Below are 22,703 nucleotides of genomic sequence, written 5' to 3'. Positions count from 1 at the left end.
TGTGTGTGTGTGTGTGTGTGTGTGTGTGTGTGTGTGTGTGTGTGTGTGTGTGTGTGTGCTTGTGTGTGTACAACTTCGAGTAGAAGCTAAATTTAAAGAACGAAAATTGCTGAGATTGTTTATAAAAGATAACAAATTAATACAAAAAACCCAAAAACAAACAAACAAACAAAAGAACAAAAGGGGGAAAAAAAGAAGACAGGTGTGTGCTGTGGATGAGAAGGGAGAAAAGAAAACTGAAAATCAACAAACAAAACGAGGACAACTATTTCATGATTTTAAGCGGCAAGATGGTCACTGATCGAACTCATGTAGTTGGCTGTCAAGTCATTGGATATCGCAACCATGGTCATAGTGTCGTAGTTAGTCTAGCACGTTTTCACTGGGTGACATCATGATATATATTGATTACAGAATTACCAGACAAATATGACATTGTGCTATGAGAGCAAACTTCTTTGTCCAACTTCAGAAGTGAATGTTTTGTGGTGACACACGCACAGTCTTGCTTTACAGTTTCTTTATGGCTTGAGGTTACGATCTTCTATGATCCTTGTCTCTTCTTAGTGATATTAAATCAACAATTGAATAAACTATTGGTTTCTCCGTCATCTGGGTCCTTGAAATATGATGACTGGTGCTGTGTAAAGAGAGTCACATTACCTCTCTCTTGAGAGCTTTTTTGATCAATATATAGTATTGTCAGATTGTTACACATGTCTGACCAAATTGACATCATAATATTATGGATCATTGTAGTTGTGCAAGACAAGTTGTACAATTAGGGAAAGTGAAAATAAACTTCCTCTCTCTTTTTCTCTCTCGCTCACCTCGCCTCTTTCAGCCCCTCTCTCTCTCTTCTACCCCCTCTCTCTCTCTTTCTCCTTCTTTCTTTCTCCCCCCTCTTCCTCTTTCTCCCCCCCCCTCTCTCTCTCCCCTTTCTCCCTCCTTCTTTTTCCCGCGCCCCCCCCCCCCTTTTCACCGGCATTCTCTACTCTAGCAGCACCACTACAGGGATCCATTATTATTCTGTAGCAATGCCAATCGGGCTTTCCCGTGCGGCAAAAATTTGGTCCCCGTTTACGGGCGATTTTGCGGACCCGGCCGAAGCGTAGGTGACTAACTTTGTCAACCTCGGTCTGCTCTATTTCCGAACCAATCCGAATGAAACTCGGCAACCAATCAGAAAATAGGGCAGACTAATGATATGTGGACGTTGAAGTTCGTACACATAAATTAACCTATACTTTTGGTGTCGAGAACACTATCGTATCGTGTACACCGAAAACTATAAGGAGTTTGAATTTCAACGCCGAGATGGTAATAGATCTATCTATCCTCTATAGTGTGCTCAAATTTGAACATTCTGTGTCAAGTAGTTGTTTAGACCCGATCATAAATGCACGACTACCCCCCTATCCAAAGCGGCTTCGCACGGAGACCGGCCATTTTCACTTCACTCTCGTGGCAAATGTATGTGACCTACAAATCCCCGCATGACTATTCCGGGCCCGTTCATTGGTCACTTGAAATAGGGCAATGGCGGGCGCGCGCATCCGGTTGTTTTTCTCTCTATTCCCCTGTAACACCGCAATGGGGGTATTCCGAGGCGAGGTTATCTCGTCTCGGGGTGTTCGCGTCTCAACGGGGAAAAAGAATTTTTAATTGTACGGCATGCTAGATTGAATTAACTTATCTTTTACGGTTGGCATGGTCTAAAGTCATCATAAAAAGCTTTGCAATTATTTAGTCACGCTGCCGACATATTCTTAAAGATCCCATGTTGTGATACGATGCTATAAATAAAATGGACTCATCCCGACACCCCTTTTTCGCAAAATCGTAATATGTACACCACAATTTTAATTATGACAGAATAACTACGAAATTTGTAGTAAATCTGACTGCAGAAATGATTTCTACACTCAAAAACACATCGGGTAGCCAAGTTTCTCTCGAACACTCCAATTAGTTACCGAGATATCGTCGATTTTCTTACAGAATCTGCTACTGCGTGGTCCACTTTTTAGGAGTATTTTCTTATATGTGGGTCATCCATATTTTGCCGACCTTTACAACCCCATAACTTTTTTTTATTTATGAACCGATTCTCAAAATTCAAGAAGCATAATTCTTAGAATTGAAAATTCTTTCTTAGGTACCAAAAAAAAAGGGTAAAGTGAAAATTTAAATTTTCATTGGCATTGCTAGTCAGAGTCAACTTTCATTTAAGAAATGTAACAAGGCTGGATTGTACTTTACCGGACCACCCGTCTCGGCTCGTGATTACTACGCACACCTAGCCTAACTACGCTCTCATAGTCATAGTACTCTGAGTGCGGACAAAAGGTAGTTCCGCGGGCGACTTCGCGCACGCACAGCGCAAGCCAGCGGCAACTGGCGAGGCGAGGTGAGCGAGAGTTGGTGGTTGAGAGTGGGCAGGGGATTTAACTTTGGTGGACCATGGTGTATCATACCAACAGTGGGGAGGGGGAGGGGGGTTCAGGGGCGCTTGCCCCCCTGGAAACTATAATAAAGAAAACACACAAAAATGCGAAACAATAACATGAGCGAACAGTCGTGTTTACATATCAATGTAACAACAGTGGGGGGAGGGGGGGGTGCAACAATAATTTAAAGACACTCACACACAGATATTATAAACAAAAACATGAACGGACAATCGGGGTAGATACTCGCCAAGTCGCGAGCAGGGCCGAGGGGGTTGCATGCAAATGAGCTCTCGTGCGCATCTCGTCTCTAGCCCTCCTTTGTACTTTGTCGGACCAGGAGTAGGCCTAGGCCAGGCCAGCAGAGTTGCGAGCAAATAAGAATAGTGGACCACGTGATTAGACTGACCAATTAGGCTCAAGATGTCAGGGTCATGGGTCAAAGGACACGGTGGCACGGTCGTGATGACTGAAAAACCCGGTTAGAGACGTCAGTCGATTGCTGGCAGTTGAAGAGTGAGGACGTAGAAAACTGAGTAGGAGAGTGAGTAGGGGAGCTCGGAAACGAAGAATAGTGGGCCACTAGGCACCATAAGCGAAAGTAGTTCCAGTGCTTCCACCAGCTAAAGCTGAAAAGTAAGGAAAATTCTGCTGGGGGTCGCAGAGGCCCCCAGCAGGGTCCAGGGACAGAGTCCCGGCGGGGGTTCAGGAGGAGAAGCCCCCGAAGAAATTGAAATTTAGTACTTTTAGAGGGTTGAAAATGGCATATGGGAGCCTGTTTGAAGAGATTGCCAACAACTCATACTACCTATTTTTTCACCCAGATTTTGTCTTGTTTGATTTCTTCACCAATATATCTTTCCATTGCTGGCAATGTTTAAAAGCAGGTTCCTGTTCCATTGCTACTATAATTCAATTAATTTGTCATTGCACCTTTGATACTGATAAAAGGCAAACCTGGGAATAATGAATAGATATATGTAGGCCGTACCTTCACAATACAGTTACCAGACCTGCCATTCTATGAAGCCTCAAAATTAGGATCTCAGGGAGAGAAAAATCGGGATTTGGTGAAAAAAATCGGGATCAACAGCAAATCACCAAGGTGACTGCCAAAGCTGACTTAAAAATTTTCATGGGTGTCCATAAATGACTCGGCCTATATGCTCTCTGTGTGTCTTTGCGTGCGTGTTATCATTATTTTTTTGTAAATCCTGAAGCATCACATTAAGCACTCCTAGTCCAAAAGTCTCTACCCCCCCCCCCCCCAACCAATAAGTCCCGAAATACATGAACTTAGGTTGACCCCGTCAACGGACGGACCCCGACACGCAGAACTCACACGGCGATGTCATGTCACGTGATGCGTATGCGCGATTGAAACAATTTTACTAACGGGTCCGACTAACTGCACGTTCACACAAAATACTCGGATGAGAAACAGTCGTTCTACTTCTAGGATAACAACGGCGGCCGACCGACCAAATGTACCAAAAAATCTCTTATCCCTCATAATGCGTTCAGACTAAAGCAACGACAACGGTCGTATGTTTGTCTTGCCACCGCAGTTTACATGTAGTTGTGTAAGGGTAAGAACGACTGTTGCTCGTCCGAATCTTCGCAATGATAATTTCTCTAGATCTAGACAATAAATTTGCAAAAAAAATTCTTTCTGACAGTAATTTTCTGTCTAAGATCACATGTCAATATACTTGATCAACGCGCAGATTCTTCCAGCTGCGGCAACAACCCGAAGATAGACAGACGGAATGAGGGAATGATAGAAAGGAAGAAAGTGGCACAAAAAGTTCGCCAGATTTTGATCAATCTGCAGGTAAAAAATGTACTGCCGACAAGCCTGCAATGAATGCATGGGGCAGAGTAGAATAAAGGCAGATTGCAGGAAATGCGCAATCTGGCAGGTTTCTATAGCATAAACTATTGCCGAGAGAATTACCGTAACTTATACAAGACATACGAAGGCGAGTACGGATCTTTTGCTACGGAATTTCGGTAGTCCTACGCTGTCGCAGATTTTTACGGAGGGAGTTGATGATGATGGAGGAACAAGTACGGAACTAGCAGAAAGTACGGATTTCCGTAAAAATACGGAAGAGTGGAAGCACTGAGTTCCGACCGGTGGTCCGGTAAAGTACAATCTTACCTGTAACAATTTGAGAAGACTATATATACGGTGAACTGCTGGCCACTTAAATTTAAAAAAACTTAAAATCATTGTATAAACAATTTTCCTAGTTTTTGTTTGGTGAATTTCGGTCCTCTTTTCTGCCTTCACATCAACTCCTCCCCCCCCCCCCCCCCCACCTCCCTTTTTTGTGTGTACAGGGTTATCTTTAAAAAATTTGCTCATCAAGACTTCTGGATTTCTTCTCTGGATGTAAACAAATGGATCCCGGGAAGCTGAGAATGTTTCGGAGTGTTCTATGGTCTGCTGGGGTAATAATATAGTGTAAAGCGCATAGAGCCTGCTGCTGAGCGGGGATATGCGCTATACAAATGCTATCTATTATTATCTATTATTATTATTATTATTGTAGACTTTAACGAACGGAACCACAAGATCACCGAATCTAGATCTAGATTTTCTAGATCTAGATCTAGATTCTAGATCTAGATCTAGAGATCTAGTGGGACATCCCGTTAAACGTAGAAAAGACGCATCTTCTTTCTGATTGGCTGCTAATTTTAGTAATGTGATGTCATCACTTCCTGGGATACCCACATGGAACGATGTGTTTTCGGTAACATTCCGGATTTCCTAGATCTAGATTCTAGATTAGATCTAGATTCTAGATCTCTAGTGGACATGATGGAAGACCGCACGAAAATTGCCGTAAAGACGCAGGAGGACTAGATGTTTAGATCTAGATCTAGATAGATCTATATATCTAAATTTAGATATCTACCCCGCCTCCCCCCCTCCTGCATTTTTAATCACTAATACCTTTTTTTTTTTAAACAACAACTTCAAAGCAACCCTACAAATTAGGCCTATAATTTATGGAACTGTTGGTCAGTCGGGAGGAGGAAAAGAGAAAAAAAAACTGTCCGGGACCGGAATCGAACCGCTCCAAAATTCATTGCACGACATCAAATGCAGACGCGCTGTCAAATCAGCTATCAGAACTTCCAAGAGAAAGGTGTAGATTAAGCATCATAATCATATATATACATGATAGACCCTTCCATCTTTGGTGCCATGCGGTTGTCTATACTTAGATTTAGTCACATGATCGGAGGGGTATCCTGGTCTGACGTCAAACAAGATGGGCGCCTTACCTAAAAATAGTTTGCGTCTTTCTACTTTTAATCGCATGTTCTAGATTCTAGACTCTACTAGAATCTAGATCTAGAATCTAGATCTAGAATCTAGATCTAGATATCTAGATCTAAATTTTATCTAGATCTAGAGTCTAGATATCTAGAGTCTAGAGTCTAGATCTAAATCTCTAGGGTAAGATTGTACTTTACCGGACCACCGGTCGGAACTACTTTCGCTGTGGCGCCCCTGGTGCCTAGTGGTCCGCTGTTCTTCGTTTCCGAGCTCCCCTACTCACTCTCCTACTCAGTTTTCTACGTCCTCACTCTTCAACTGCCAGCAATCGACTGCCGTCTCTTACCGGGTTTTTCAGTCATCACGACCGTGCCACTGTGCCCTTTGACCCATGACCCTGACACCTTGAGGCTAATTGGTCAATCTAATCACGTGGTCCACTATTCTTATTTGCTCGCGACTCTGCTGGCTTGGCCTAGGCCCTAGGCCTACTCCTGGTCCGGCAAAGTACAATGGAGGGCTAGAGATGCGCACGAGAGCTCATTTGCATAATTGCAACCCCATTGGCCCTGCTCGCGACTTATCATGCTATTGTTTATATGTGTGTGTGTGAGTGTCTTTAAATTATTGTTACCAGGGGGGCTAGCCCCCCTGAAACCCCCCATTGATATGTAAACACGACTGTCCGCTCATGTTATTGTTTCGCATTTTTGTGTGTTTTCTTTATTATAGTTTCCAGGGGGGCAAGCCCCCCTGAACCCCCCCACCCCACTGTTGGTATGATACACAGTGGTCCACCAAAGTTAAATCCCCTGCCCACTCTCAACCACCACCACCTCTCGCTCACCTCGCCTCGCCAGTCGCCGCTGACTTCGCTGTGCGTGCACGAAGTCGCCCGCGGAACTACCTTTTGTCCGCACGCAGAGTACTATGACTATGAGTGCGTAGTTAGGCTAGGCGTGAGTAGTAATCACGGGCCGAGACGGGTGGTCCGGTAAAGTACAATCCAGCCATCTCTAGATCTAAAATATATCTAGATCTAGAATCTAGATCTAGATCTATTCTAGATTCTAGATCTAGATCTAGATCTAGATCTAGTAGGCCTATTTATCTCTATTTCAAACTTTGCCTTTGCCGCAGTCAGCTGACATCACTACGCCCGTGCAGAGTAATTTATACTGAAATCAACGGTCGTGGTTACCTTTGGAAACCCTTCCTTCACTTTTTTCTTATTCCTCGGGTCGTCATCCATTTCGCTGTAATCATTGTGCTGGTATCCCCAAGTACTGTCTGGAATACATCACTGTGCATCACTGAAAACGGAAGGCTTTTCTGACGCCATATTGGAGGAGAATCGGAAGTTGGTGTTTGTTGAGGAAATAAAAAAAACAAGAGTAAAACTGAATGCTGTCCCTTGGTTCACAGTTTACATAACATAACAGTGGGCGTGGCTGGCGGTGGTATTATGCATTACAACTAGGCTTAGATGGCCTACCCACACTCATCGATAGCAACCGTTACAATAAATTCAATAAATACAATAGCCTGCGCGTTAGACCTCACCGCTTATGGCCCCGGTTCGCTGAAGATCCCGCTGTTTTAAGTAAACATAATTTTTACTACATAAAAATCACAATAAGATCCCGCACTTTAATGAATACATTCGGCTAAGATCCCGCTTTTCAGATAATAATTATAGGAACCCAAACCCGAGTGGGCACAAACGATCAACCAAGAATTAGATCTAGGCCTAAAGTTTGTGATATCTGAACTGCCCGTTGCGTCACAGATCAGCCACTCGCATGAATGCGATAGCCTATCATGAACTGACATCACACGCGCTGGTGGGTAGCTTAAAATTTAAATTGGCTCCCGCGGGATCACCGAACTATATGAACTCTTCCCGGACCATTGCAGCAGTTATAAATGTCTCTACACACGACTTTACAACGAAATTTTAATATAATTAAATTGGTGAGGTCAAACGCAATGGTGTGTTAATAAGGGGCGGGGGGAACTTGGCGAGAGATGGAAAGCTATCAATTTGGACAGGTAATGTAAAGGCAAAGGGGCGAGGATTTTGGCCCTCTCAGTATCTGAGGAGGCCTAGGGCGAGGAGCAACTGGATAAGCGTAGATCGGGGCTCTTTGGAAATTGTCTTCCCGTTTGTTTACAAAAGAAACAGAATTTAAGTGATTACATAAGGACAAAAAGTGGCCATTGGCTGTGACCCCTACCACATTAGCCAGTAGAATCTAATATTGATCTCTGCCTTTTTTGTATAAAAAAACATTTTGGCCGGATTGAACTTTGGTGGACGTGTTTACGTGTGAGTGTATGCGCACTAGATCTAGCCTTAAGGGCGAAAACATAGATAGAACGCTGTTAAGTGGTTTGCGTGACGTCACCGACTGGACAGGGGACTAAGTTTATGGCCATTTCAGAGCTGGCGCTTCACGGTAGACACAAACTTATTATATTTTTTAAATCAGCGTCGTCAAATTAGGGTGGCAATGGAGCAGAATCACATTTTAAGCAATATTTTAGGAATTTATAGTTTTTAAAAATATCCCCATAATTACTTAAACGTAAGTACGCAGCTGTGTTGTGGTGTAATTTTTTCCTTATCTAGATGTAGGCTTTATAGGCGCCCTCTATGTGGAGTCAAGCAGACACCGCTACTGGCGCCTGTCCACGTCGATCTTCAGCCGCTTAGAGCTTGGGGGGGGGGGGGGGTACACCTGAAGGCTATAATCTCGCTTATTACAGAAACAAATGTTACCAAATTTCACACATATAACAAGCATTATAGTAAGGAGTCTTAAAATCCGCAATCAAATTTGAGAAAAAAAGTTTTGTTTTCATGGATACTGCGGTTATATCAGATTTTGTTTACATGTCTTACGTAATGAATACCGCACTAATTGCTCTTGGAAATTGATTGGGTTTTTTTGCATGTGTGTTAACAAACATTAGATCTATAAAAATGTGTCTGTTGTTTTTTTTTCTACACGAATTAATCTATAACATTTTTAATGAGAATTTTTTTCTGAGGTAGCATTCAAGTTTGCAAAAAATCCGTGAAAGCAATTTCCAAAGAGCGCCCGTAGATCTTGAGACTCAGGATTCGCCTAAGTGAAAATGTTAGATCTATGTCTTAACCCTGTGGATTGGTCTCACGGGTGACCAGTGACCACTCTTTGCTCGCCAAAAGTCATATCACCCAGGGATTACGCTAGGCCTAGTTCATTTTTTAGTAAAGGGAAGAGACTATTTCATTGGCTGTGGACCTAAACAAGGGTCACCATTCTTCTTGGTCCCAAGCACCGGGATCTTAATAGGCGGAGACTGCTGTTATAACTGTTGTCAGTTGTCACCAACAACCAAGCCTAGCCTAGATACCGTCCCAGCAAATCGAATATCCATACGTGGCCATACCATATTACAATGTATATCAAATTCAAAGGCGGGTAAAAGTAAAGTTGGGAAAATCCAATGACCTTGTACGTCATATTATATTATTATTTTATAGGCACTTAGCCTACGTGTATTTTTAGATTAGGCATACTCTTTATTGTTCTTTAGTTGGCCACATTTAGTGAATCCTGCCGATTCGTAAAATCTGGATAAAAACACAGTAATGGTGACGAGGACTTCCGGTAACTTCTTGGCGGAATTTCATCAGAGTGAACAGAAATAGCACTGATGATTCATGGTTTCCTGTAAATAAATTGTGTTGCTTTTTCTCTCCAAGTACATTAATTGATTTCTAGAAATCCAATCTATACTGTGCGTGTACGATTCATAGAGCCTTCCACTTATTCCGTTGTTTTTAAAAAAAATTACAGCGTTTGCAAAATCTTGTCCCACTCTCATTTTTGACTCAACTGCGTGAGAAAAAGCATCGGGCATCGTTGCTTCATATTGATTGATTGCAGGCGACAAGCAAATGCAAGAGTAGAAAGAAAGGTCTATGCTGAAATTAAAGTCTGAATCTGAATTGCATCGATAAGTCACCTTAAGTGGACTAATCTACCCACAGATCTTCTCTGATGTAATTTAAATTTAGGGATCTAATCTAGAATCTAGATTTCTACAACTTAGAGTGTCTGCTGCTATGCTATGCTATTATTATTGTGAATGACAAGCCTGCCTACTGTGTGTACTACATTTGTTTTGTTGCTGCTGTCACAAGGCGTGACAAGGCCAAGGCTGGCCCTTTTCCAGTCTAAGTGTAGCCTAAAGGTAAGGTAGATAGATAGATCTATCCTTTGTTAAAGTTAAGGAGTGAATGTTAAAATGAAGGCGAGTCTTGTGGCTATTCTCACCCGGTGCGCGTTCACCAAATTTTGCGTTCACCCTAAACCACAGAATTCTACACTGTGATAACAGAAAAATTGTAGAATTCTGTGCCGTGAACAAACGTTCCATTACAACTGTAGCCTACTAAAAGCGTACAATTTTGTCTGTGGGCAGTGGAGAGAGAGAGAGAAAGAGAGAGAGGAGTAGCGCGAAAATTTCTGGGCAAAACAAAATGGCGACCCGCGTAGACGTAGTTCGGCTCGATTCGAAAAGTTAAATAGCCGTAGCATCTTTGTAGACAACCAAATTAATTTACTTTTGTGTTTTAACATCATTTTTTAACTTTGTTTTGGTCAATTTGATCGTCCACACCGATAGACAGTATTCAGAAAGAGACAGAGAGAGAGAAGAGGGGAGGAGTTGATCTTGCGAGAACTTCCGGGCGGGTGAGAATAGCCACTTTCTAAAATGAAACCAATAGCCAATAGCATAGAATATTAAATTTATGGGCACTACTTGGAAATGGTGGTCCCAACTTTGGCGCTTTTTCGGTAGTTCCCACCCCGCAATTGTTATTCACGGGTTTTGGCCCCAAGAGTAGGGGGGTTTCAGGGGGGCTTGCCCCCCTGACCTAACAAAAATAGGAAGGGGGGTTTCAGGGGGGCATGCCCCCCTGAATTTTACCACAATTTAATGTTTTGCTGTTGTTAGGTTTGATATCTTAGCTCACCGCGAATCAAACGTATAGATCTAGATCTAGAAATATAGATGTAGGTCAGGCTCAAATAAGGGGGGTGGGAACTACCGAAAAAGCACCCCGACTTTTGTGTAGGCCTACTCGCTACTGAAATATCGATACACTGATCTAAAAAGAATCTAGTCAGTATCAATGTTTTATGTTTTATCAGTAGCCTAGATCTAAATCTAGCCTACAAAATGAGCAGTAAAATTTCTCTTGTTTTTCACAAGACAAGGTGGGTTGCCCCCCCTGACTTACAAAAAACAAACGGAGCGAAAAACAAAACATGGGGTGTTTCAGGGGGGCATGCCCCCTCCTGAATTTTACCACGATTTGATGTTTTGCAATTAGATCTAGATCTAGGTATGAAAGGCTATCTCCATATCGGCACACGAATCAAAAAGTAATCGTTTAGACTTGAATCAGAAGTATTCGTCGTTGGGGACAAAACTAGATTCTAGATTTTCTCTGGGTTATATTTCCCAGTCACAAAAGTCGGGACCACCTATCCAAGTAGTGCCACCGTCTGTTGTAGTTGTGCAGTTCTCATTCGATGCATGATGATTAGCCTACCTAATGGAACGAAGTGTAGATCTATACAGACCCGGTAACTGGGAACAAAGTCACGAATTATACAGACCCGGTAGGGGAACTCTTTTTGTGATTACGGAAAGTTTCAGCGCCCAGACCCGGTAGTGTGGGGTGGGTGTGGGTGTGTGTGTGTGTGTGAGAGAGAGAGAGAGAGAGAGAGAGAGAGAGAGATAGCAATGTAATATGACATGCCCCAGTTGGCAGGAGGGAAAGAGAGAAAGATAGAGTGGAAAAGTAGGTGGGGGAGAAAGAAAGACAAACGAAGAAAAAGAGAAGGCGAGCGATACACAGAGGCAGAGAGAGAGAGAGGAAGAGGCAGAGAAATAGAGAGGGTGACTGCTCGATTGAAATTTTATGACATTGTTATTTTTCTTCAAGTGTGACTCCTCCAACTCCAAAACGAAGGAAAAACAATCTTACATCGAAAAGACATCCGCAATCTTCATTTAGATCTAGAATCTAGGTCTAGGCTAGCCTCGAAACTAGATCAACGATTATAAATGTCTATGTTTAGACCTAGGCCATAGATTTAAAAGAACCTAGGTTTTGGATTTACTTGGATCCAGAGCTAGAATCATAGCAGGCGGCACATGTCCATAGCTGCTCATCTCCTTTCCAGCGTCCACATCAGGGTCTTCCTGCTAATTGTCTCCATGAGGAGCTGGTTTGAGACACGCCTGACCACTCCTTGGAGCAAACTTTTTTTCGCTGTGCCCCACACACACTTTCCTTTTATTGTGCTGAGTGTGTGGGAGTCTGTCTCCTCTTGGTTGTGAAGGCTCTCCTTGCTTCTGGTGATCACCATTGGTGGGTCGAGCATGATTCGGCCATTGGGTGTTGCTTTGCCGGCAAGTTCATCAGCACGCTCATTTCCGTGCACCCCGGCGTGACCAGGGCAGAACATCCATGCAATTCTTAGGAGGTGGCTATTTGCAATGGAAGCTCTCCAGTCACTGTAGAGCCACCCACTCCTGATTTTTTCTAGGGTGCTCATCGAATCTGTGACAAACAGGGCATGTTTATACGCTTCCATGCTGATCCATTCCAGCGCCTCTATTATTGCCTTGACCTCCATTGACATGCTTGACCTAGTGCACTCGTAGGCTCCAGACTGTTCTTTAATTATCTTTCCGTCAACTCGAGCACTGAACGCCCACCCAGATTTCTGGCCACGCCTCACTGATCCGTCGGTGAAGACGACAACATCACCCATCACTGAATTTTCCCCAAGGATGGCCACGATTTCCGCATTAGTTGCACTTTCTGGCCACTCGCGACACTCTCGACCTAGCGTAGCTATCACCTTCATGAAGTTGCTCATGTCTTTCTCCGGCCTACCTAGGTCTACCCTGAGCCAAGAGAGCACTAAAACTTTCTGAACTTTCTGAAATCACACAAGAGTTCCCCTACCGGGTCTGTATACTTTGTGACTTTGTTTCCGGTTACCGGGTCTGTATACACTCCCTTAATGGAAACCCAGACAGATGCTGTGTTGAGTCAAAATTCTATGGATAGATCTAAATTATTTATAAGTTTTATGTAAAGACTGCTTTCAGAGGAAGAAATGAGAGTTTCAGTTACAACTTACAGTACAGTAAGGGGTGGAATTCCATAACGAGCTACACTATGAAATATATATAGTAATAATAGAGGATTAGAATCTAGGAGTTGGGGTAGGGTTAGGCCAGGGGTTGGGTCAGGGTTAGGGTTAGAGATCTCTTCTTTATCGATAATAATTGCTGGGGTGGTCGCTCGTTATGGAAGTTATTCCACGCCTTTAAGTCCTGCAGAATGACAGTAATTTTGACATGTATGGCTATCATGTTTTTTATCTGCATCAGGGGAGTATGATTGGTATTGTCAGTCATTCCACAATTGCCTAAATCAGCATTTTGGGGACCTATTTTCTTACCAGGTTGATGTTGACTTGTTTTGGTAATATATGTTATGGAGAAGCATTTTTAGTATTGTGATTGTACCAGACCTGTTTTGCATGCTATTTCTTTAAATGTTTGGTGATAGGCTTTTATGTGCAAGATATATTTGGTTTATGATGATTCACAATTCTCTTTTAATTTCATCTCCTACAGCTAAATTATTGATTAAAGTTGACGTGAACTCAAGACAACCATGAAGAATTTAATCATGAGATCATGGATGCTACCAGTGCTCCTCCTGGTGCTGGGAACTGTGACTCAAAATGCTGGTATGTTTATTTTACTCAAAATCATTAATTTTAACTAATTGTTATTGTCATCATCATTTACATGTAAATTGAAAGTACCGCCTGACATATAACGTGACCTTTCATGTGTCACGTTTCACCACAGACATGCAACATTAGGCCAGCCTCACAAAGAGTGTCACTCAACACGTCATGTGGGTGAATAGACACGGGTCACGCTTGTAAGCAAAAAAGTGTTCAGTATAATTTTAATGGCATTCCTCACATAAGCAGTTGCCTCACGCTAGTCATGTTGTAAAGCTTGTGCTCACATGAGGGGAGCGATGTGCATGCTGATTCTTTATAGGACGTGCCGTGTCACCCCCTGCATTGAGTACAGTAGATGTGTGCTAAGCCTAGCCCTAGCAAACCGTTGAAAAAGCATGCAAGCAGAAAAAAGAAAACAAGCATGTTACAGACAATGAGGACACTAATGGATGACAAAACCTTGATTCTATGAGATCAGATGAAGTGAGGCGTATAATGTTGCATGTCTGTAGTAAAATGTGAAACGTGAAAGGTCATGTATTTGGAACTATTTCATAGTTTTTGTTCAGGCCTGTTAGCATTTTGTGTAACCATTAACCATTTTCAGTCATCCAGATTTAGGTACTTTAACTGCACTTTAAAGATGTCTGGTGTAGCAGTAAGTGCTTCACTATTGCGTACAGGAGACCTGAAATTGAATTCCTTAGTGGGGAAAATTTTTATCAATTGTCTCAGTCTTTTTGCTGGGATATTGTATCCCTCTCAGCCCTTGTTGGTCCTGAGAGACGGGATCGAAAGCCCGCTTCCTAAATTATTTAATTGTCGATGGGGTCGTACGTAAAAACATACTCACATTAACATTTACAACAAAAATCTTTTTTTTTTTCACTGCATTGTATTTTATTTAAATAGCATTCCATCAAATAATGAGAGCCAAAGGGTTCATTGACACAAAACAATGTCTTCTCAAATAATAAATGAGAACACACATACAATACCTACACACATACACACACACTCACATACACATGAATATTCACACACATTCACATATTCACACACCAGCATCCAATGAATGATATTAAATAGAGCTTTTTACTTGGCCGATGACATTACATTATGTGTTGCAACCTACATGCTTTCTGAAAAAGTAAGTCATAGTAATAAATGTCTTTTCAAAATGAAAGAATAAATTTTGAAACATTATCTTTGATGAATGTTTTCTGTGAGACATTAGTAATATCACACTTCTTTAACAATCATTATGGATACCTTGTGGGCTTTGGTGCTGAGGGGGGGGGAACTGAGCACTTATGGACCTGTCCGGTGTGCGATGACGTTGTTGCCCAGGGCAGAACAGATCACACTTCTTGTATTTGGATCAGAGTGTGTTAACTTGCATCTGTAGTGTAGCGATTAATTGCTTTACTGTATCTCGCAGGAGAATCAAGTTTAATTCTCGAGCGGGGAGGAAAATTTTTATCGAGTATTTTAGTCTTTCTGCTGGGATGTATCCCTCTCAGCCCTGGTTGGTCCTGACAGGCAGGGTCAGGACTCCTGAGTGATCTAAATTGTATTGTAGTGTTGATGGAGGCATAAACCACCTAAATTTAAAAAGAAAAGGAAACAAACCAAAAGAGTGTGGTATTTGTAGTGAGGAAATACACCTGCAGTTGCAGTTTGTAAGAAAAAAACCCGATCTTGTTTGTGTTTACAGGAGCATTTGGAGACTACAATTCGGATAAGATATTGTTGTCTGATCTTAAAGCTCTAACTCTTCATCAAGGCCAAATGACGAATGCTCGAAGATCACCACCTGTTCCTCAAGTAAGTTTTTTGACTAATTTTTGTGTGTGTGTGTGTCTTTATTTATTTTATTGAGATGTCATATTTTTTGAGGAACAGAATAAATGATGCAAACTTAATTGAGAATGTGGGGTGTTTGGGGTCAGGGGGTAGGGTTTACAATTTTGTGGGTTTTAGGGCGAAGAGTTCCACTCCGTAAAAAGTTTCAATCATGCAGGTTTTATCAAACATAAAGTATATATACATCTATTATCTATTTGTGGTGGCCGAATTTTGCTATTCAAAAGGCTTTTTAGTGGCTGCATCGATCGACATGCGGTTTTCGCCAAAATATTCTTTAAAATATTCTCCAGATCATGACGCCTTTGGTTTTTTCAGTTTTGAGACAGTTTTACTGCAAAAAGCTAAATTTCTTTATTTCGCCGATCGCTTTTCTAGGCCGACGCTTCTGTCTCTGTAATTTTAGAAAATCCGGAAGTGATATTGCGTGAGGCGCATTTTGCTTTGAGAGTATAGATCTAGACCTTCTAATTTTTTGCATCTCTCAAGATTTGTTTCCCCATTCCAGTAGAGTGTTTTAATATAGTAGTAGGCCAATGACTTTTAGTTGATGTTAAAGCACCGAATATTCCTTTCATCGAAAGGGGGTTCAGCTTATATATATATTATATATATATATATACATGGAACTATGTTTTCTTGTAGCTGTTAGACTTACAGGTAACAGAGAGCAAACGTTGTTATGTTTTTCTATCAGATGGATCATTTTTCTTCTCAAATACAGAGAGTAATTATATATTTTCTTATCATGTGGATTGTGTCTCTTATGAAAATCTTTTTTTGTGATCACTGTTTCTAAGCCCTTACGTAGAACAAAATAGCACCCATAACACAAATAATTTAGTAAAAGAATACCTTTTTTCATGACAACAGAGTAGAGAGTTCCTCTATTAATTCCTTTTTCTGTGTTGCCTGCTATTTTTCTCTATTTCTTGTTGGGTTGTTTTTTTCAGCACTCTGTGGTCATCGTTGTGTTGTTGTTCTTCTCTTCAGCCCCTAATCTAAACCATCAAACTTTTTGTTCACAGTTGAAATGTGTCGGTGGATCTGCACAGCATAGATTCCAGCCAAAAGTTGTTCAGTGCATCAACCAAGGCTCTAATGGCTACGATATTCAGGTGAGGCTTTGCACTGGTCAGGTTACATCAGTGGAAGGAGGCGCGTTGTTGCCCTGTCTGAGATTCTCTAGAAAATGTTTGTTGGGACACTTTAATTATAGAGTAGTGGGTTTGTATCATGCGCAGGTGATGGATTCCCCAAGAGACATATAGAACAAATATTTTAGTTGTGCAGTCAAACACCAATGAAGTGATTGAAAAGAAATAGCAAATTCACTCACTATTCTACTGTTCACAGTAACGAATGCTGTCTTTCACTTTTGCATTTTAAATCTGACATCATCTGAATACTGTTGGAGACTTTTCCATTTGTAATGCTATATTAATCTACTGGGGCTCTAGAGACTCCGCTTTTTTCCTCCAAGCTCCTATTTTTAGGGAGGATTCTGAAAAAAACTCCTTTTTGGTTATGGAGTGAATGGCAGGTCTGGTACTGTTCAGAGTACTCCTTTCTCTGTTTTGCCTTTTGCCTGTCTCAAACAAATTTACAAAAGTGATAGTCCTTTGTTCTTCACAGGTTATTAAAAATGCTTCCATTTTTTCGGCAATATTACTTGAAGCATCAATACAGCCAATTCTCTTAGTTATCATGAGTGCATCATTAGATGTTTGTTAAAACTTTTTTTGGTTCTTGTAAAAATTCGATAGTAAATCTTTAAAGTTAAAAGTGTTTTTTATAACTATTGTGGCGAATTTTAGTTGAATACCCTCTACTAAAAAAAATAAAAGAATTCCATGTGACCTAGAGTTTTATGTATCTTAGAATTAGTTTTACAATTTTGTACTAGCCAAGGTAAATTATGATTATATTGTCTTTGGTAAACTTTAGAAAAGGGAAAAGAAAAGGCCTCTTTATTTGTGCCGGGAAATATATGTTTGATTTAGTATCTTATCTTCAATGCATTCATATCTTGTACCTGCAGTGAGGAAGAGCCTAACCATTACTCCACAGCATCAGTATGAAATAGCATAGAAACACAGATTGAGTTCAATGCTTGTCTGCTCATACCATACTAATGCTTTCCCTTTTTATGACCTCCTCAGTGGGAATGTAAGACCGACATGGACAACAACTACAGGTTTGGACATGTGGAGGTCTCGTGTGAAGGTTATGACTATCCAAATGACCCCTATGTGCTCAAAGGATCTTGTGGGGTAAGTTTGCTTCATAATGTTTGTGTATATGTTTACAAAAGGGATTTGGGAGGGGGGGGGGGTGAGACTGTTTATCAGAAGTGCTGATTTTCAGAATAAAAGAACGGTCTACAGATTGTAACTCGAGCAATCAACTGGTGTGCATCTTTCATTTTTGGAGGTGGCATATTTTGTCTTAAGGCCCTGCTTGTATATGATGTATGATTTTGTGCATATGCTGTGAATTGTTTGTATTGTTGGAAATATTGTGTATTTTTAAAAATTGACTTCTGAGCAAATTGTGTTTGCTAGTGGGTGGAGTTGGAGGGTGCCACTGGGACATCGTACTTCTCATCTTTTCCTGTCTCATATTTATCTCGCATTTTTTCTGTACTGAATGACCATTCTAGTTTTGGTACGGTTCCCCCCCCCCCCCGACTCAAACCCGAACTAAACGAACTGTCACAAAACCCAAGCTCATGATGCCTGATATGTCAAGGAAATTGATGTAACAAGTGATAGCTTTTTTCTCAGGAACAGGCTACATTGTAATCGTTTGTACATGGTACCAAGTCACTAGAAGCGTCTGTCATTTGTCAAATTATTATATTGTGGGGTTTTTTTTTTAAATTTATTTTTTCAGCTTGAGTATACCATTGAGTTCACGGAAGAAGGTCTGGCAAAGGAGAAACAGAGAGGGGGCAGCAGCTACAGCAGCTATCCTACCAGGTGAGCTGAAACAACTCTCGTGGTCTTTACTTTCTGTTTGCTTTGTATTGTGTGGAATGGAATAAGTTTTAATTTTTCTTGAGTTTTGCGGCACTGGCAACATAATTAGGTCGTAAAAGTGCGGAAGACTAGAGGTGTCACTAGTGAGTGACATGTAAAGGAAAGAAAGATGAGAGATAGGCTAGAATTTTGATGGAAATAAAGGAGCAAGCCACACCAAAGCACGTGCCAACCACCCATTGTATGGCATAATTAAAAAAGTAGAATTCCAATTTTTTCTTTATCTCTGTATGGGCATGTGTTTTATATACATAGATACATAATTACACAAGTTTATCACAACATTTCATTATTTATAATATTCCATACATATAATAAGCATGCTGTTGCTTGTTACCCCTCTGCAGGGTCCTTTTTTTGAGCTAGGATTATCGTGTCCTGCTCAAGGAAATGCCCCATGACCACCTATGTAAACACAAAGGCATTGACATATAAGTGACATTTTTGTGAGCCTGAACTCACTTATTAACCACTCAACTTCTTTTTGTCTTTCTGTCATTTCCATCTACTCACCTAAGCTCACCTTGCTTTTTTCCTGCTCTAAATGACGATTATCTTGTCGATCTTCTTTTCTGTACCCAAAAATTTGTTTACCCATAAACAAACATTCAGTGTTGTATTCTACATTTTCTTCCCCCACCCCCAACCCCACAGTCATAAATCGGAGGGAGGAGTAGGCGGCCTGTTTATGTTCTTGGCCATCCTGTGTGTAATGTACATCATCTACAAGACCTGCATCGCCCCTGACGTGACCCCTGGAGGTCACAGAGCTCCGCCCACAGGGACTGCCCAGCCCCCACCTTACGGCTTCCGCCCAGAGTTCCAGGCCCCTACAGGTAAGTGAATGTCCTGAGTTGTTTCCCTTCTCATTTGAGGGCTGTGTAATTTCGAGGGAGGGAATGTTCTATAACGTCATAAAATTTTCCAGGTGGTTGGAAGGCATCACTAGTCGGTCCCTTGTTCTTTTTGTCATTTATTTCTCTCTGTCCATCTTGCTTTTTCCCTGCACCAGATGACTGTTCTTTACTCCAACAAAAAATTGACAATATTTAGGGATATTCCGGCTTTGAAGGACATAATGGATGATGGACAGGTTAAACAAAAAGAGTTTACTTTTCTAGTGCTGGATATTATTTTCTCTGACCAACAACCCCCCCCCATCCCCCACCCCAGTTTTGAAGGATGGATGCTTGACAGGTTAAAAAAAGAATTTACTTTCCTAGTGTTCAACGTTTTTCTTTGACACCCCCCAACCCACCCATTTTTTGCTCCCCCAAGTGATAAATGTTTTGTCTGTTTTATTCCCCCTACTTTCCATAGTGATAAATGTTCTTCTTTATTCTCCCCACCCCCACTTTCCCACAGTGTGAAATGTTATTCTTTATTCTCTTTCCCCCCCACTTTCTCTAGTGATAAATGTTCTAGTCTATTCTCCCAGCTTCCTGGTGGGTGGTTGGCGGGTGCTCTTGTGCAGTTTGCTTCTTCTTTCCTGTCAAACATCTATTGTCCTTATCTCCCCTTTAAAAAAATTGTTGTTACTCTCTTGTAACACCTCTAATCTTCTGGCACTCATATGACTTTATGCAGTTGCGAGCGCCATAAAACCTGTACTAAAACAAAAACCAGCTTCCTGTAATGATGAATATTCTTCAACCCCCCCCCCCCCCCTTCCCTCTCACTTTCCCTCATGATAAATGTTGTTTGTTCCTTACACACTTCCCACTGTGATAACTATTTTTTTTCTTTGCTCCCTTCTCCCACTCAGGACCCCCTCCCAGCTATGAAAGCACACAGAGCTCTTCCTATTGCGACCCAGGATTCACCAGCTCCGCTTACTCTCGAGCCAGCGCCCCTCCCCCTTTCTCCAGCAACACTGCAGAAGGAACAGGTGGTGGTGGCTTCTGGTCCGGGGCTGCCACGGGCGGCGTCCTGGGCTACATGTTCGGTCAGGGCAACAACCGACACCACTACAACAACTCCCACAACCGCGGATGGGGAGGCAGTGGCTGGGGAGGCAGTGGCTGGGGAGGCAGCGGCTGGGGTGGGTCGTCACAGGAGCATCATCATCACCACCACCACCGCAGCGACAGCCCCTCAGGGTCTTTCTTCTCCAAGTCTTCGTCCTCGCCTTCGTCCGGGTCCTCTGGGACTCGCACTGCCTCAGGATTCGGTGGAACGTCTCGTCGGTAGTTTGTCGACAAAACATCTCACCTTTTTATGGTTTGGGAAAGGAGAACGGAGAATCCTGAAAGGTGAATGTGCTGTCTTTCTCTCTTTTTCTACTGAAACGATGCAGCTAGATTGATCTGTTGTCACAAAGAAAAGGGGAATTGATTGAATCAACTAAGTTGTAACTTTTTTGAGCGAGTCATTAAAAAAAAAAAAAGGGTGTTTTTGGTCTTTGATTCTACCCCTGCTCCTTCTTTTTTTTTTTTCAAAGAGAGATTTCTTCAGTACACAATTCTATTGTTTCTGTTGTTTCTCTTTATCATATGATACACATATCCTGATCCTCCAGAGACATCTGTCGCTGAATATCGAGTAACCCACGTGCAGACACATCTGTGTACTTGCATTTCAATCTTTTTAACTGATCAAAACTATGTAGTGGAGATACAGCTAATAGGATATACTGTCAGACATCACAACATCTGCCAGTGATGTCAGTTGTATTAACAATATTGACATTTATTCAGAAATTCAACTTGTTTCGCTTTTCGTGCAAAGTCAATATCGAGATTTTGTTGGTGTGCCTAGTGTCTCACAGATAACTGAATTCTGATGGACGAGGTGTGTTTTTTTTCAAACAGTAAATATTTTTTTTCTCTTCCCTATTTCCAATGTCATTCAGTTTATTCCAGGGAAAGAATAAAGCTGAAAATAATTTAGTGTTAGATTTTATACAAAGTACTTTCCGTCTTTATTCCATCCCTCCAAAAGTCTGTAAAAGCATCAGAATGCCTATCATGTGTATTTTGATAGAAAAATAAACAAATTTTTTTTTGGAGGAAATCAAGTATTATTGTCGAATCTTGTAAGCGAGGTCTTGGCAGGAGGTCGATAAATCATGTTGATCTTGCTGTTACTTGTGATAATCGGAGCTGGTCTCATCCGTGCAATTATTCATGACATTTATTTTGGGGTTTCCTCACAAAATCTGCGTGTGGATGACCCTGGTTCAAATCCACAGTGGGACATTTTTTAATGTGGGTTGTTTGGGGGTGATTTGAAGGATCTCAGCCCATTTGGCTTGGTCCTGTAGGAGATGACGTCAATTTCGTATGTCTTGCTCCCTAGATACTAATTGGTCATTATTTTGAGGAGCTTGAACCTGCACCTATATCAAAGTTTTCAAGGTGTACACTAACCTTGATATAATATATATGTAAATAGGATTGTGTGTTTGTGGGAAGAAGAGAAGGCTTGAGGGTGCAGTGGTGTGTGAGTGTGCTTGTGTGTGTGTGTGTGTGTGTGTGTGTGTGTGTGTGTGTGTGTGTGTGTGTGTGTGTGAGTGAGTCTTTATGTAAGAGTGAGAGAGAGAGAAACTTGATGGATGAAAATAATTGTCATAGAAGCATGTATATATAATATAATCTGTTTGCTAAAATATGTATTCTGTTCTTAACAGCCTGAAAACTGGGTTGAGGACGTTTGTGTGAAGATTTCCGCTTATGTTTACTTATTGCAAAAATTGTATGCAGGGTATAGTTGCCCCAGAACTACTTTTTCCGAAGTGCACTTTATAGTTAACACATTACACCCTAAGGGCCTGGACGGGAAGTCCATTGTTAGATCCTAAGCAAGGGGAAAGAACCCACCTCCCGTGAATACTAGCCTTTAAAAAACACATTTTAAAAATACTAAAATTCCAAAAATCCTGAAAAAACAAAAGTTAAAAAGAAAACTGAATGTAGTTTCAGAAAAATATAACTTTATGTATGCGCAAACTGTTGGAAATGTTCTAACTTTAGTTCAATCGGGGTGTCCGACCAGTCACTCTTACTCTCAGCCTCGCCGTCGGGCCCTAGGTCTAAATTCTAGATTTTCTTCGTCTGATCAATCGGAATCGCCCCAAACTCTTCCTACAACGTTTTCATCAAAATCTGAGCCATCTGATTTGTCACATGCTCATTTTTGCTCAAATCCATCGTTATTTCCGTTTTCGAACTCAATTGTGTCGCTTTTCAACAAGTCGAGACACTTTCGA

The 22,703-nt window shown here is 41.5% G+C and overlaps 1 protein-coding gene across 1 annotated transcript; it reads left to right on the top strand.

Annotated features, from left to right (window-relative positions):
• The first annotated feature begins 9,380 nt into the window (after positions 1-9,380).
• On the top strand, positions 9,381-22,020 carry LOC101862417 (store-operated calcium entry-associated regulatory factor). Its single transcript, XM_005099220.3, has 8 exons — positions 9,381-9,990; positions 13,468-13,583; positions 15,307-15,416; positions 16,484-16,573; positions 17,618-17,728; positions 18,351-18,436; positions 19,151-19,332; positions 20,262-22,020. The coding sequence occupies exons 2-8, from the start codon at positions 13,508-13,510 to the stop codon at positions 20,684-20,686; spliced, it is 1,080 nt and encodes a 359-aa protein (XP_005099277.1). The 5' UTR covers positions 9,381-9,990; positions 13,468-13,507; the 3' UTR covers positions 20,687-22,020.
• The last annotated feature ends 683 nt before the right edge of the window (positions 22,021-22,703 follow it).

This window comes from Aplysia californica, unplaced genomic scaffold (assembly GCF_000002075.1).
Source record: "Aplysia californica isolate F4 #8 unplaced genomic scaffold, AplCal3.0 scaffold00206, whole genome shotgun sequence".
In the NCBI taxonomy this organism is placed as follows: domain Eukaryota; kingdom Metazoa; phylum Mollusca; class Gastropoda; order Aplysiida; family Aplysiidae; genus Aplysia; species Aplysia californica.
This window is presented reverse-complemented; position numbering and strand designations above follow the sequence as displayed.